At 43.5% G+C, this 16640-nt stretch overlaps 1 protein-coding gene across 10 annotated transcripts in view; it reads left to right on the forward strand.

Annotated features, from left to right (window-relative positions):
* The window catches only part of CENPF (centromere protein F), a 72412-nt gene that overhangs the window by 19948 nt on the left and 35824 nt on the right, over positions 1-16640 (forward strand). For all 10 annotated transcript variants that reach the window (XM_049868563.1, XM_049868558.1, XM_049868560.1 and 7 more), the window contains 5 exons: positions 59-350; positions 1425-1627; positions 8283-8408; positions 9387-9515; positions 10390-10503. In XM_049868563.1, the coding sequence (XP_049724520.1) occupies positions 59-350; positions 1425-1627; positions 8283-8408; positions 9387-9515; positions 10390-10503 (864 nt within the window). The remainder of the gene's footprint in view (positions 1-58; positions 351-1424; positions 1628-8282; positions 8409-9386; positions 9516-10389; positions 10504-16640) is intronic.

The raw sequence follows: 16640 nt of genomic DNA on the forward strand, positions 1-16640 counted from the left end.
GTTTTGATTTTTTTTGTTGGGACTTCTAAAGGGCTCTGAAGAGTTTCTGTTTTTGCAGAAAGCAAGCCCTGCTATCCCCCAGAGCACCATGAATCACCGAGAGATTGCTCGACATCAGGCTTCCTCATCTGTGTTCTCGTGGCAACAAGAGAAGACCCCCAGTCGTCTTTCGTGTAGTGCTCGGAAAACCCCGAACAGGAGAGATTTCCCGGCACCTCACTTTGCTGGGGAACAAGAGGTTACTCCAAGTAGATCAGCTGTGCAGATAGGGACAAAAGATGCGAGTAGCAGCTTCTGTGATAATTCTAGCAACTTCCGTCTTCTGGATCAGCTAAAAGCCCAGAATCAAGGTAATTTCTTAAGCTAAATTGTTTAATTTTTCCCAACACAATTTAATAGGTGACTCTGGGCCGTTTTAGTCCTAGAAAGCACTGATGTGTTTTGTGCACCTTGGTGTCATCCTCCCAGACCGGGCCTGAGAAATACTGTCCTTTAGTAAAGGATGAAGACGTCACAGCTTTGGAAGGTACTTTTATTTGTACTGAGAAATGCTGGTGCCCTGAAGCCTTGGGGAGCAGGACACATGGCTTTGGCTTATCTTTCCAGGAGCAGGGTTACCCTTAGTTCTCCTCGCACTTCTCGTCTGGCTGCTTTGCAGACCCGTGGTCTGACCAGCCTTGGCTGGAGCTGGGGCAAGTGTCTGCAGGAGGGCTTTGCTCTGCACTGCCAGCTTGTCCATATGGGATCAAACCGGTGTCTTTGGCTGCCGCGCCTGCTGCAGCCGACAGCCAAGGCTACCAGGTGGTGTTTTGGAATCTACTCCGTAGAGTATGAAAGTTTCCAGTGCTGTGATAGATTGAAAACCACTGGTGAGGGCCGTCACGCGGCCAGGCTTTGTTCCAATACTGTGTGTGTATTGAGGGGATGGTGAAAAAAATCATTGTTGATTTTGGCGGTATGGGAGGTTCACACTACGCGGGTCTTTACAGAGGATGTAGGAGGGTGATCTTTTCCTCTGTCGAGCACTTGTTTGCATTCAGATGGGCACAGAAGGAATGTCAGCCTGCCAGTGTACACAACCAAGTAACAAGATAAACGAAGGATGCCGTAGATGCCCTTTTTGCAGCTGAAATAAACGACTGCAATTTTAGAAACGCATTCCCCCCACCCCAAGTTTGCTCTGAAAAAGTAAGGAAATCTGTTTTGCCTGTTTTCTAAAGGGCATTTGAATGCAAATGATAGAGATGAAGCACTGAAATGAAAACCAATGAAAGTAGCTCTGTGTTTGATGTAAATTGATTTATATCTGGTCTCACCAGTGATTTCAGAGCAGGGCAAAATAAATGTTCAGTTCTGAATTTAATTGTGAAATTTTTGTGGAAAATGCATGTTGATTGAAGTGTGATTTTTGTTTGTAATTTTAGAACTTAGAAGCCAGATTAGTGAATTGGAACTACGTCTGCAAGGACAAGAGAGAGAATTGAAAAGCCAAGTGAATAAATGTCAGGAACTCCAACTCCAGCTGGAGACAGCAAAAGTGGAATTAATTGAAAAAGAGAAAGTTTTGAACAAAAATAGGGATGAGCTAATGAGAACAGCAGCACAGTATGACCAGGCTTCAGCTAAGGTACTTGACTTTCTGTGGGTTATTGAAAAAGCTCCATCTTATCATACAGTTCTTTGGAAAGAGCACCTTACACTTAAATTCACGAAATAAATGTTGGTAATGATCTTCGTTAATACGGACCAGACAGTGTTGATCTAATTGAACTAGTAAGATATTTTGGAGTCGGGCCATTCTGAGGTCAAATCCAGGTTATGCATTTTCCCAGCTGAGTGACTCTGGGCAAGTCACTGATTTCTTTTACATCTCATAGTGCATACACAGCCTCTAAGGATCCCTGGTGGCACAAAGATTAAACACTTGGGTGCTAATCGAGGTTGTTGGTTTGAACGCACTCTGTGGGAGAAAGACCTGGGGATCTTCTCCCGTAAAGATCACAGCCAAGAAAACCCTATGGGGGCCTTCTACTCTGTAATATGGGGTTGCCGTAAGTCGGAATCGACTCGACAGCACCCAACAACAACATACACAGCACCTGGCACAGAGAACAGGTGTCCACACATAGTGAGGTAATGGAACGTTAAAAGAACTTTAGGACGTGTGGTGGGAATGGTTTTTACTCTTGGGATCCAGCATATACACTCCTACCATTTAGCCTTCAAGGCTTCAATTGAGGTAAAGATTTTCACCTGTTACTTGAGAGGCTTTTTTTTTTTTTTTTTATGTGTCTATTCTTCAGCCCCAACCTGCCTCCTCAGTCTTTCCTTCTCTTTTTTGTATTCATTCATTCATTCACTTGCTCACTTATTTGACAAATACTTTTTTAATTAAAATTTTTAATTTTTTGAGATAATCAGATTCACATGCAGTTTTAAAAAATAATAGTCTGTTAATATGGTGGATTACACTGATTGATTTTCCAACATTGACTTAGCCCTGCATCCTTTGAATAAACCTCATTTGGTCATGGTGTATAATTCTTTATATGCTTCTGAATTTTATTTTCTAGTCATTTGGAGCCCTGGTGGCACATGTTTAAAAGCTACTATGACGAGCTATAGCTGCTAACCAAAAGGTCAGCAGTTCGAATCCACCAGCTGCTTTTTAGAAACCCTGTGGGGCACTTCTACTCGGTCCTATAGAGTTGCTACGAGTTGGAATCAACTTGGGGGCAATGGGTTTAGTAATTTGTTAAGCATTTTTGTGTGTATATTCTTGAGGGATATGGGTCTGTAGTTTCCTTTTTTTGTACTGTCCTTGGCTGGTTTTTGTATCGTGGTAATGCTAGCCTCATAAAAAATGAATTAGAAGTTTTCCCTCCTTTTATTTTCTGAAAGAGATTGTGTAAAATTGGTGTTTAGCTTTGAGGACCCACCAAAGTGTTTTCCATAGCAGCTGCACCGTTCTACAACCCCATCAGTGGTGGACGAGGGTTCTAATTCTTCCACATTCTCGCCAATAATTGTCGTTGTCCGCTTTTCTGATCACAGCCATCCTAGTGGGGGTTAAGTGGTGTCGCACTGTGGTTTGACTTGCGTTTCCCAGTGACTAATGACACTGAGCACCTTTTCGCGGGCTCGGGCTTGACGCTTGTATATCTCGTTTGGAGAAACGTCTGTTTAAGCCCTCTGCCTGTTTTTTGACTTGGTTGATTGTCTTCTATTCTGTTTTTGAATGTATTTCTTCGTAGAACTTTTTTTAATGGTTGCTTTAGATTTTAGGTCACATGTGTGTGAGTTGTCACAGTCTGCTGTTGTCATCATTTTACCAGTTTGGGGGAAGTGCATAAAACGTGCCTCCCTTTCTGTCCCTTTACCCTCCACTCTTCGTAACTGTCTTAAATGTTTTCTCTCTCTGTACACAGTCACATCCTGTTATTTGTAGTAGTTAAAATAGAATTTTTTTTTTTTGTAGTTATGTTCTAGAAAATCCCTGTCGATAGGGAATTAGTGAATACCTTGTTCGACCTCAGTTGGGATTTTTCACCGCGCATGGGCATGTCTAAATGATAAGAAAGTTGAGGGTATTTTTTAGCAAACAGGCAAATTTGTGAATATGAAATTTGCAAGTAATGAGAACTGACTATGTTTAGAATTGCGTCAGGCTGTAATTTTTGCTTCAACTGTCAAATATAATTTAGAAAAATAAAGAGGAAGGAAGGCCTATTTTATGTACATGTATTGTTGCTTCTTACCATGTTCTTTTTTCCTCCCGATTCTAACGTCTCTTCTTTTGTCATTTCCTTTCTGTTTGGAGAACTTCCGTTAGCGATTCTTTTAGATTAGGCCAGCTGGTAACAAATTCTTAGTTTTCTTTCACTTGAGAATGTCTTGACTTCCTCTTCATTCCTGCAGGATGTATTTGTTCAGAATGGGATTCTGGGTTGTGAGCTCTGTTCTCTCAGTACCATTGTGGTGTTCCTCAGGTCCCGAGGTCCCTAGTGGTCTGCCTTCTTCTCTTCTCCTTTCTGAGGCTCCTTATGTTTGTCTTAACAGAAAGTCTGGGATTTTAGAGGTCTAGGGAAGAGTCCATCTTTTCCGCTATCTGGAGGTGGACATTCAGGCTTTTATAGTATTCCCCTAGCTACTGTTTTATACAGAGAAATACTTGATAAATATGGGTTGGATGATGAAGAATTGAGAATCTCCCTGGATCCATGTGTTTATTCTCCTCAGATAATCTCAGCTTGTAATAGCAATTTCGTCTTTTTTAAGTTAGAAAGTCTTGGATTTGAGTCCTGGTTCTGTGTGTTCCAATTGTGTTGCTTTTGTAGCTATTTAATGAACTTCTGAGCCTTGGTGGCCTGTCTCACAGGATTGTTGTGAACCCTGAGGTACTTTGTGTAAAGCCTTTAGCTCAGGCACATGGTAGACTTCCAGTAGCGTTAGCTCTTATTATCGTATTGAGTTTTTGTAGTCAACTACACTCATATTCTATTTCATTTTTGCCATGTCACGCCTTCCTAAGTATGAGAATTTACATCTGCTGCTAACCGAAGCATCGGCAGTTCAAACCCACCAGCCACTCTGTGGGAGAAAGATGTGGCAGTCGGGTCCTGTAAAGATTATGGTATTGGAAACCCTATCGGGCGGTACTACCCTGTCTTATAGGGTCATTACTTCCCATAAGTTGAAACTGACTCAACACCAGTGCATTTTTCGGATCTTTTACATCTTACCTTGTTGGTTTTGGTATGACAAGGTCATCGAGTTGTCGTTCTATCTAACATACTTGGTGAGGTCGTTTCTCATCAGATCGTCAGTTAAACTTTTTGACTTAGGACAGCTCGAGAATAGAGCCCCGGCTTTCTGTCTACAAGAAACTTCGCCTTGGCTCCTAAAATTCCTTTAGCTAATCCCCTCTGGATACCTGTTTTCCAATGAGCTACAAATCCACCTAACTGAAAATCCTGTACACCTTTCTCCATCTTGACTTTAAGGATCCTAACACTAAGTGTATCGCTGAAATCAACTGATGCTCTGTTTAAGCAATTCCCTGATCAGCCACTAGGGGGAGCCGTGGTGGCACAGTGGTTATGAGCTTGGCTGCTAACCAAAAGGTCAGCAGTTCAAATCCACCTTGGAAACCCTATGGGGCAGTTCTACTCTGTCATATAGGGTCGCTATGAGTCGGAATCGACTTGACGGCAATGGTTTACCTATCAAATTAAAAATCAATACTGTGGAACACACGCTGTTTCTAGTATCTCTCTCCCAAGTGTTCACAACCCTGTGGGATACAAGGCTTGAGCTCCTGTAGAAACGCAGTGTTGGGGCTGGCTGCCCACCTGGAGTTTAGCACCTGTGTTCCACCAGTGAGACACCTAGGCGCAGAGCACCGAGTGAGTGCCGAGGGGCATGGCTCTGTCATAATTTACAAGGACTGAGCTGAGAGTTGTGTGGAGCATTCATGACACCTAGTGGTCAGCTGCTCTTACCTGCATCGTTGACATGAGAATGTCATTTTAAGAATATTTAAACAAAACGTAAATACCTTCTCAAGGAATTCCTGATTGAGATGGTTGGTTTTATAGTTTCAAGGAGCACCAGCAGAGGGAGCCAAGGGCTCATTCATCTCCTCAGCCACACGTGGCTTTTTCCTCAGAATTGTCAGCCATCAGAAGCCTGGGACAGTCATTTCGGCCATGATTTTTTGTCTGAGCTGTTTACTTCCGTATCCCCAGTGCCTAGAACAGTGCTTGACATGTTGTTGTTAGGTGCCATCAAGTTGGTTCCGACCCAGAGCAACCCTTTGTACAACAGACTGAAACACTGCCTGGTTCTGCGCCATCCTCAAAATTGTCGTTACGCTTGAGCCCTTTGTTGCAGCCACTGTTAGTCAGTCTCATTGAAGGTCTTCCCCTCTTTCGCTGACCCTCGACTTTACCAAGCACGATGTCCTTCTCCAGGGACTGATCACTTCTGATACCATGTCCAAAGTATGTGAGGTGTACTCTCACCATCCTTGCTTCTAAGGAGCATTCCAGTTGTACTTCTTCCAAGACAGATTTGTTTGTTCTTCTGGCAATCCATGGTGTATTTGATAGTCTTGCCAATACCACAATTCAAAGGCGTCAATTCTTCTTCCATCTTCCTTATTCATTGTCCACTTTTCACATGTATGTGAGGTGATCGAAAAACAATGGTTTGGGTCAGGCATACCTTAGTCCTCAAGGTGACAGCTTTGCTTTTCAACACTTTTAAAGAGGTCTTTTGCAAAACATTTGCCCAATGCAATGCGTCTTTTGATTTCTTGACTGCTGCTTCCGCGGGTATGGATCCAAGTAAAATGAAATCCTTGACAACTACAGTATTTTCTCCATTTATCATGATGTTGATTACTGGTCCAGTTGTGAGGATTTTTGTTTTCCTTATGTTGAGGTGGAACCCATACTGAAGGCTGTGGTAGGCTCTTTTTTTTTTTTTTTAATTTTTTTATTAACTTTTATTGAGCTTCAAGTGAACATTTACAAATCAAGTCAGTCTGTCACATATAAGTTAATATACATCTTACTCCTTACTCCCACTTGCTCTCCCCCTAATGAGTCAGCCCTTCCAGTCTCTCCTTTCATGACAATTTTGCCGGCTTCCCTCTCTCTCTATCCTCCCATCCCCCCTCCAGACAGGAGACGCCAACACAGTCTCAAGTGTCCACCTGATATAATTAGCTCACTCTTCATCAGCATCCCTCTCCCACCCACCGTCCAGTCCCTTTCATGTCTGATGAATTGTCTTCGGGGATGGTTCCCGTCCTGTGCCAACAGAAAGAAGGTTTGGGGACCATGACCGCCGGGATTCCTCTAGTCACAGCCAGACCATTAAGTATGGTCTTTTTAGGAGAATTTGGGGTCTGCATCCCACTGATCTCCTGCTCCTTCAGGGGTTCTCTATTGTGCTCCCTGTGAGGGCAGTTATCGATTGTGGCCGGGCACCAACTAGTTCTTCTGGTCTCAGGATAACGTAGGTTTCTGGTTGTGGTAGGCTCTTAATACTTACTTTTGAATTCCTATTTATTACTGTTACAGCCTCTGTAATATTCCTTGAGGATTTAAAATCTCAAGGACAGTAAGGAGCAAAGGTGTCTGAACGTCTGGGGAAGTAGATAAATTTGAACCACTGAATATTTTACTTTCTGAATTTTGTATTTTTAAAGTCCTGGCACTTACAGAGTCATTTAGCCAGTAATGACTAGCTTAGCTCTTTCATCTTGTTTAGTTAATAATTAGTGACTGCTTTTTGGTCTTCTGTCAGGGTGTTACCATAGTGTTTTCTTCTCAACATTTAGTTAAAATTATAGCATTTCTAATAGTTCTAAATGAGACGACACTGAATCTCAGGGAAATCCATTAGTAGATGAAGGTTTGCTGAGTTGGGGAGTGTTTGTTTTGGACCAGGGAGTCCTCCCCAACCAGTGTGGAGTCTTCTCACTCCTCCACAGGACTTCTGAGTTACTTTGTAGGACCCGAGCAGCATGGGGAAGACTCAGAGGAATGGGGCTCAACACTGGAACACTTGAAGCATTTCGACCATTTTGTCCTAACCTAATTTTAGAAGGGCCTCCTGAAATTTAAAGTAGTTCACATTTAGAAAATTAGTTTCAGGGATAACTAGCTATATAGAAAGGCTTCAGGGAGTAGAATGTTTTCCGTATTACTTTTGGCGGCTTAGTGAAAGACCAGTTGGAATTTTCTCTAAAGTCCTGTGAACCTCCAGAAATTTTAAGTGGCCCAGTGAGAGTGTCGTGGAAGGAATCATTTTAGTATTTAAAATTTCCCACAAAATCCATGATGCTTGAAACAGACTTCCACTTGAGGATAGTGAGTACCTTCTGATTATTTTCAGGCTTAAAATTCATAGGTCGGCACCATTGCATCTTAACGTCTCATTTTCACACAACAAGATGTCGGAAGAATTGTTACCCAGAAACGCTGGTCTCTCTTTCTATAGCCCAAATTACGAAGTATTTATTTAAATGGGCTAACACATGATTACATCCTTGCTAATGTCTCTCAAGTGTGAATTTTATGTGTGCTAAAGTAATTATAGTGGTTTTGATACCCAGCTCATTTTTTTATTTCATAGACACTTGCATTTAAAACTATCAAAACCCAATGGTAAACCTGACCCAGATCTTAGGACTAATCGTCCTAAAACTTGAATATTTGCTTCTTTCCTTGAATAGTTTTTGTTTTGTATTGAACATTTTGTTTTGTCATTAGTGTATTGCATTGGAACAAAAACTGAAAAAATTGACCGAAGATTTGAGTTGTCAACGACAAAATGCAGAAAGTGCCAGATGCTCCCTGGACCAGAAGATGAAGGAAAGAGAAAAGGAGTTTCAGCAGGTGAGGTGAACGGACTCTTGAGGAGTTTGTCTGGAAGACTCTTGCCGACATTTCATAGTTCAATCCTTTGAAAAGAGGAACTGTTTATCGTAATTTGGGATATTCTATCAGAGGGGAGATGTTTCGTGACCAAAAAGTCACTTCATTTTCCATCTTTTAGTATTTGATTGGAGAAGGAATTAGAAGTCAGAATTTTGTTTTATCCATGGGTTCTGGTTTGTGTGAGACTTGATATGGAGTAGGAAAGGATCATGTTTCTTCTTTCCAACACTTTCCCTGCTGTGAAGGAAGCTGTAGTACCTTCTCCAGGTGTTTTAGAGAGGGGTGGTTGGCAAACACATAGGAAAGGTAGTTGACTATTGGGGAAAGAAGTCACAGGAAAGGCCAGGTGAAGGTGCTCTTCCTTCCCTGTGCATTGCTGCCTGTTTCCTCCAGGTGATTAGCCTGCAAGGGCAGCAGGTGGAGTGAGAGCCTGTAGTCTTGGAATTCGAGCGACTGTAGATGTTAGTCTGGTGTCCTTCTGTGGTTAGCAAAGTTCACGGGTGGCATGTGTTTTCTGTCCTTGTAAACTCAAGACCATTGTAATTGGCGTGTGGTATCTGATGCTTCAAACCCCAATGTTGAGTGTGTTTACTTTCTCAGTTGAGCTCTGACCATTGCAGCTTAGCTGTTTCTCCTTTGCCCTTGGATCCTTCAAAATAGAGATGATTTGTGTAAGATTTGGGGATGTTGGGGAAACAGGCTAGCTTCCATGCGGTCGACTGGCAGACTCCTTCCCCTTCCCTTCAGAGACCTGGATTTGATTACCAGGACCAGTAACAGGGCTGATTATGTTTATCACTGAGTGAATGGTTGTCTTGGCTCCCTATTGTCTACTGCCCTTTCACTATCTCCTTTCCTGTGCAAGGTTTATGTCTCACCCTGGAATCTCCCTTTTGAACAATTGTCAGTTTAACGTGTATATTTTCTGCTTTTTAGGAGCTTTCCCGTCAACAGCAGTGTTTCCAAACATTGGACCGAGAGTGCTCTCAGATGAAAACCAAACTCACCCAGGAGCTACAGCAAGCCAAGAGCACTCACAACATACTCCAGGCTGAACTGGATAAAGTATGGTGCCGACTTAACTTCTCTCTCCTCAGTAACCCCTGTTTTTACTTACTACCTCTTCATCACAGAAATTTGTAGCAGTTTACTCTCCCGCCACCTGTAAGGTAGGGCCTTTTACTCCCTATCCTTGCTAATGGACAGTCCTGGCTTTTCAGATGTTCTCATTCCAACTAAGGAATGAAAACGACGTCTTAACACTGTTTTAACGTACACTTCCCTGTTTCAGAAGTTGATTCACCATTTGTATTTCTAAATTAAATTTTTCTGTTTCTATCCTGTGACTGTCTTGTTATGTTTGTCTTTTTGTAAGTTGAATCGTAGGTAAGCTTTACATACTATATTAGGTATGTATACAGCGAAACCTGTGAGAGCCGGAACTCAACTGCCTTGCTTTTCCCAGTCTTGCAAGTTTTCCACTTTTGACAAGGTGCAGTCTTACCACTTTTCTGTCACTTGTTTTATTGGAAAATGTTTGCGTTTTCCTTCTCTGACAGGTTTCTGCCTTACGCAGGTTCTGGCTTTTGCAGGTTTTACTCTATTGCAAATGTGTTCCGTCAGTCTTAACTTTTTTTTTTGTTGGTTTATAATTAGTAGTTTTAGTTTTGTGGAGAAATACCTTTCTTTTGTGACTTTCTGCCCAAACGCAGCTCCTTTCATCCTCTCTTTGCTGTCACTAAATGATGTCACAGGTTCATGTTGTATTTAAGTTGGTTATAGTGCTGTATTTAGCTGTGACATGTATTGGGTCTCACCAAGATAAAAAAAAAAAAAAAAAACCCAGTGCCATCTATCCAATAACCTTTTTAATATTAAAGAACTAATGATAATTAAAAAAGATGTGCCACTTAAACCTTGTTTGTTTTTCTCTTGGTAGGTCACATCCGTAAAGCAGCATCTAGAAAAAAATTTAGAAGAGTTTAAGCAAAAGTTCTGCAGAACTGAAGAGGCACTAGAGGCCAGAGAGAGTGAGCTGAGGAGAAGCCGTGAGGTGAGGGAGCAGAGCCCAGCACTTACCAACTCCTCAATGGGGAGAAAGGGGCCCTGGTGGCGCAGAGGTCAAAGCACCCAGCTGCTAACCAAAGGTCGGGGGTTGGAACCCACCAGCTGCTCCAGGGGAGAAAAATGGGACAGTCTGCTTCCATATAGATTTACGGCCTTGGAAACCCTAAGAGGCAGTTCTGCTCTGTCCTTTGGGGTCACTAGGAGTTAGAATCGACTTGACAGGCAGTGGGTGGGTACGGGGTGAAGTGTGAGGGTTAAAAGAGAATTTCTCTGTTGTTTTTCAATAGTCTTTCATGCCATGTGTCTTCTCTTTGATTTGGCAGAAGTTTTGCAAAATGAGCATATAATCTGTGACATTGAACAGAAGTATTATTTTTATACTTTCCATCTCAGTATAATTGCTAACGTGTATATAATAACTATAGGAAAAAACATAGCTTTAATTAGGAACTTGTATAAATTTTTTTTTTTAAGAATAAGTTTAAACTACCTGGGAGACTGGAAAGATGAAAGAAGAAAAGGAGGGATTTCCTAAATGGAAAGAAATAAAACTGGTGATGGGAAGTGTTCTTTAAATCCCTTTCCAAGGGCTGGATTTTGAGTCGCCAAATACAAAACCTTGTGGAAAGTGGTAGGTTTATATAAACGAAAGCAACTACAGACGAAGAGTTTCTTGATTTGAAATTCTTATAAAAGCATCAAATTAATTAAATTATATTACTTTGGCTTCAAAAGACAACGTTAGCATAGCGTTCATCGCACGCAAGCACTAGGTAACAACATCTCTGATCTATGTTTGTTATGCCAGTGGTGGACGAGGGCTCACAAACAGCATGGAGGCTAGGAGCACCCTCTCTCTGCTGTAGGGCTTTTTCGTACTTACTTTTGATGTGGCAGATCTGAGCTTACTCAGTGTGCTGGAGTTCATTCTTAAAGGGCTTAATTTAGAACCACTTAGGGACAGTTAACAGACTGAAGCAATTTGAATAGAGCCATATATCAAGAAGTATAGCTAGAATGCTTCTTAGAGGCAAGGATGGCGAGATTACATCTCACCTCCTTTGGACATGGTATCAGGAGGGACAAGTCCCTGGAGAAGGACATCATGCTTGGTAAAGTAGAGGGTCAGTGAAAAAAGGAAGACCCTCAATGAGATGGACTGACACAGTGGCTGCAACGATGGGCTTAAGCATCACAATGAATGTGAGGGTGGCGTAGGACTGGGCAGTGTTTCTTTCATTCTGCTCTACATAGGATCGCTATGAGTCGGAACCGACTCGATGGCACCTAACAACAATATAAATCGGCATGGTAATTTTAGGAAAAAACACAACAGAAGATAGCGGCAGTTTCTTCTCCTTCAAATGTCACAGGAAGGAATGGTTTTCCACTCATCCTTTAAGTATTCTCTGGTTACTATTTGGGCTGTAAACATTCTTTTTTTAATTCTCTATAAGGAACTGTTACATATCTAGGTGAGAAAAGTTTGTGTGTACTTACCCCCAAAGCTTTGAGAGTGTACGGCGGTTGTAAAATGAGAACATCTGTCAGAGGCAAAGAGGCAGTGGTGAGAGCTGCGAGCCCCAGAGGGCCGATGCTGCCGGGGATGGAGGCCAGAACTCCAGCAGCCCAAGTGCAAGACAGCCTCATATCCCGTGATGGTTTCATCAGCGAACACTTTCAAATGGAAGTGTTTGTTTCAGCAAAACAAACGTTTGCCTTTTGGCCAGTGGGGACCAATCAGCAGATGCTTCTGCTAACATTTCCACAGGCGCCCTGGCGCCAAACTCTTCCCTCTGTGAGCTTCCCTTCCCGCCAGCAGCCCTCCCGCGACTCCGTTTGTAAAAGCGGTCGTCTGGTGAAGAGGGTCCAAACACTGTTTGCTTGGCCACGAAGCAGCAGTGGGCTGGACGTTGTTGTGCAGGTGTCTCTGAAGGTTGTTCATCCCCACAAGGCCAGGTGTGTCAGCAGCAGAGCTTCTAAAGTCGGCGCTAGCCTTTACTAAGTTAGGAGCCCTGGTGGTGCAGTGGTTAAGAGTCGGCTGCCAACCAAAAGGTCGGCGGTTCGAATCTGGCAGCCACTCCTTGGGAACACTGTGGAGCAGCTCTACCCTGTCCTATAGGGTTGCTGTGAGTTGGAATTGACTTGACAGCCTGGGTTTGGTTTTTTCTTTTTTTAACTAAGCTAAATGCATGTCATGTTTGAATTTTATCTGAATTCTATGTCAAATGAGGGTAGTCATATGAAAGTGCCTAGGACAGTGTCTGGTAATTAATTCAGTTTTTGTCTTCACTTTGGGGTGTGTGTGTGTCTCCTGCTTCGAGGATGATACCAAGAACATAAGGGTTTAGCTGGCTCTTGAACCTTGGGTTGAACTGGGATCAGAAAATTGACTTACCCAGCTGGACCGGTGGCGTATCTGGTGGGAGCGTGGTGGCGGCTTCAGAGTTCAGAGCTCTGAAGTTGCATCGTCTTCCTACCACCACCTGCCCTGTGACCTTTGGGAAAGGCTTGTCCTTTCTGAGCCTGTCTTCATCTCTGTGTAAAACCAGACTGGTTGCCGCTGTGTCGATTCTGACTCGTGGTGACCCCATGTGTATCAGAGTAGAACTGTGCTCCGTAAGGTTTTTAATGGCTGATTTTTTGTAAGTAGATCACCAGTCCTTTCTTCCAAGGTACATCTGGGTGGACTTGAACCTCCAACCTTTTGGTTAGTAGTTGAGCGCTTAACTATTTGTGCCACCGAGGCGGCCTCGTCTGTATATTGGGACTGATAATATCACTTTTCAAGGCTATAGTGGAGCCCTGGTGGCACAGTGGTTAAGAGCTATGGCTAGCTATGGCTGCTAACCAAAAGGTCAGCAACTCAAATCCATTAGCTGCTCCTTGGAGACCCTGTGGGTTTACAAGCAGTTCTGCTCTGTCCTACAGGGTTGCTATGAGTCAATCTACTTGAGGGCAGCAGTTTTTTTTAAGGCTGTAGTGATGGTGGCACAGGGTTAAGAGCTATGGCTGCTAACCAAAAGGTTGGCAGTTTGAGTCCACCAAGCCGCTCCTTGGAAACCACATGGGGCAGTTCTACCGTGTCCTATAGGCACGCTATGAGTCAGACAGAATTGACTCCATAGCATCGGGTTCGGTCTTTTTTTTTTTTTGGTACTGTGGTTACATCAAATGTTGTATAGACGTGTTCTGCCCAGTGCTTAGTAAGCAGAGTGTGCTATTCTTGCAGCCTGCCTGCTCCTTGCTTTGGTCTTCACAGCTGTCACGGCCTTTCCATGTTACCAGTGCTCCTGTCACCCGTGGACACAGAAAATGAGGAGGTGACAGTGCACTTGAGATTTTTAAGGTAGAAACTTTTCCTGTTGTGCCCTCTCACTCTGGGTAGCTCTGTATCTAATTATAAGTCAGCACAAACGAGTTTAGCAGTTTATAGGTTTTGGATGCCGGAATAACGTGACAGTTGTGCTGAAATCCTCCTTGTTCGTGTTTAGTGAACTAATGGCTGCTTATACTGAGAAATTACCAGTGCTGGAAATGTGATTTTATGGCTCAATCAGGGGTAAAGTTAACATTCAGTATCGAAGTGAATGGAGGGTTTAGAAAAGCTACTTACTCGTCCAGCAGTCAGTGCCAGCCCAGTAAGTACCGCTGGGGCTGGGCAATAAACTAACCAGCATCTGGCAGTCAAGATGGGGAACACGAGCCTGGGGACCTTTCCAAGCACAGGGATCTGTATTGCACTGGGCCCTCCAAGGAGCCTGGCCTGGCAGGAGGAATGACTGGTGGTAAGGGGAGAAGGGCATCCCCTGCGCCCTCCCTTTTTCGGGATGCAGACTTTACCCTGCAGGGGACGCGTGAAACTTCATTCATGGACGGGATCCTGAAAAGCCACACGTTAACTGGAATTTGTTTTGTCTGGCCCTCGGAAATGCTGCTCCCCTTGCCGGTCCTAAACCAGAGTTGATCTGGGTGGAATTGCTTGCTAAGCTTGAATGCTGGCTTGTGGTTACAGAGAATCTTGTGTTTTTCCAGAATAGTGCCCAAGTTCGCAAATCACGTGAGGAGGCAAGAGATGCCTGGGAGAACATATCGTTGTATGCTTAACTCATTGATAACGAGTGCACCCATTCAAGTCTTAAACGGCTGTAGCCTCGCCGGAAACTAATTGCTGGTGGATGGCAACTTGCAGATTCATTTTCAGATGCTTGTTTTCTAAATTCTGGCCTTTTAAAACTCTTGGGTTGGTCATAGCCATAGCTTTATAAGCCTGCTGGGTCCCAGGATTGGCTGGACATTTCTGCATTAGAAGCAAATGTTTACTGAGCTAACGCCAGAAGAGAGAAAGACGTGTTAATCTTTCCATTGAGCTTACTTTTCATTTAAATGTCTCCATTTATGGATAGAAACTGACAGATCGGCAGACACGTGAACATAAGTCTGATCCTCACCCCCTTCCGTGTCCCCCTCCATCTTCTCCCGCTTTCCTTCCTTCCTTTGGGATGTATTAGCTTTGCTGCAGGGTCTTCCCAGCTTTCTTGGCAAGCCTCCAGACGTAGATGTCATTTGATTTGATTAAGTTTTCAGGTTAAGAAGCTATTTTGTAAGTTGCAACATAAAAAGTGCTAAATGAACCAAGGTGGTTAAGTTCTAGTCACTCTTACGCTGAACTCCTTCTGTCAGTCTTAGCGCCAATCACGGAGGCCTGGCTGACGTTCAGTTTTGGGAAGCAGCTGCTCATAGTGCCCCAGTACTCCGTTAACGTGCTTTAAGGTGTGTTTCCTTTCACACTGGGGGTCTCATTTGAGTGGGGATTGTTCCAGCCTGGAGAACAAACAAGTTATCATGGTTTTTGTGGTTCAATGATGCTAGTTTTGACTACTAACACTGTTGCTCCTTAAAGATTGTTCTGCAAAGTTTAAGACTAATGGGCTTGCTATGCGTCAGAATAGGCTCAAGGGCAGTGGGTTTGGGTTTGGGGGGTGTGAGCCTTCGCCTGTGGGGGTTGAGCTGCCAGAGCTGTTCCCTGGTTCTGACTGATGTCTTAGTCCCGTGGAGTGTCCATTCAGTTAGTGGGAGGGCGCGGGAACAGGACAGAGGAGACAGGAACATAACCCCAACAGGTTGTCTTGTTTCCTGAGGAAATGAACATATATGCATGAACAGAACAGCTGCCAGCAAGTTTTCAAGTACTTGCTACCAGCCAGGTTCCCCCTCTTCTTGAATTTGGCTGGGCTACACGGTACCCATCTGCTGGTAGTAACCCGACTGATGATTGAAGGCGGCCTTCCAGCACAGCACTGCCAGGGCCATCTTTTTTCTGGCGGTGCAGTAGGATTTTAGAGGATGGGTCTCAGTGATTTCTTTAAGATTCAAAAATTTTCCCCACTTGTCCCAGGGGGACCTTTGGCGTTTTTGAAATGAGGTTTTAAAATCCTCATGCTAAGTGAACAAAGAATATACAACTCTATTTTCCCCCAAGGATGGGTTGTGATGGCTGGTAGTGATGTTGGCCGATCTCCTGGGGCCCAGAGGCTGGTAGACGAGATAGGCTGAGGTACTCGTTAGAAAATATTTTGGAAGTTGAAAAACAGGCGGAAGAACACGAATAGAGGATTTATAACGTTGGGCGTGTGCATCTTCATATGCTTAATAAGCAATAGTGTTTATTTGGTGTGCACATATGGCTTGGTTTTAAGAGTCAGAAAAATATACAGGTCTCCCAAGCTTAGTGCCTGGCCCTGCACACGCCTCTTGGCTCTGCTGTTGCCTGTTGCTGCAGGGTGCTTCATTAGTCAGGCAACCACAGGACCCGTTTTCAGCATGGAAGCTCAGCCCCCATCTCGGGTGCATTCCTCCTTCTGTTCTCTCCCACGGATTTTCCACAGCTTGACAACCTCTCTTTAGCACACCCTGGGTGTAGAGTCACTATGAGTCAGAATCGACTCAATGGCAATGGGCATTATTATTATTATTTTTTTTCTTTTTATTGTGCTTCAAGTGAAAGATTACAAAACAAGTTGGACTCTAATACAAAAATTTATAAACGCCTTGCTATATACTCCTAATTGCTCTCCCCCTAATGAGACAGCACACTCTTTTCCTCCACTCTCTCTTTTCGTG

This window comes from Elephas maximus, chromosome 24 (assembly GCF_024166365.1).
Source record: "Elephas maximus indicus isolate mEleMax1 chromosome 24, mEleMax1 primary haplotype, whole genome shotgun sequence".
Classification (NCBI taxonomy): Eukaryota; Metazoa; Chordata; class Mammalia; order Proboscidea; family Elephantidae; genus Elephas; species Elephas maximus.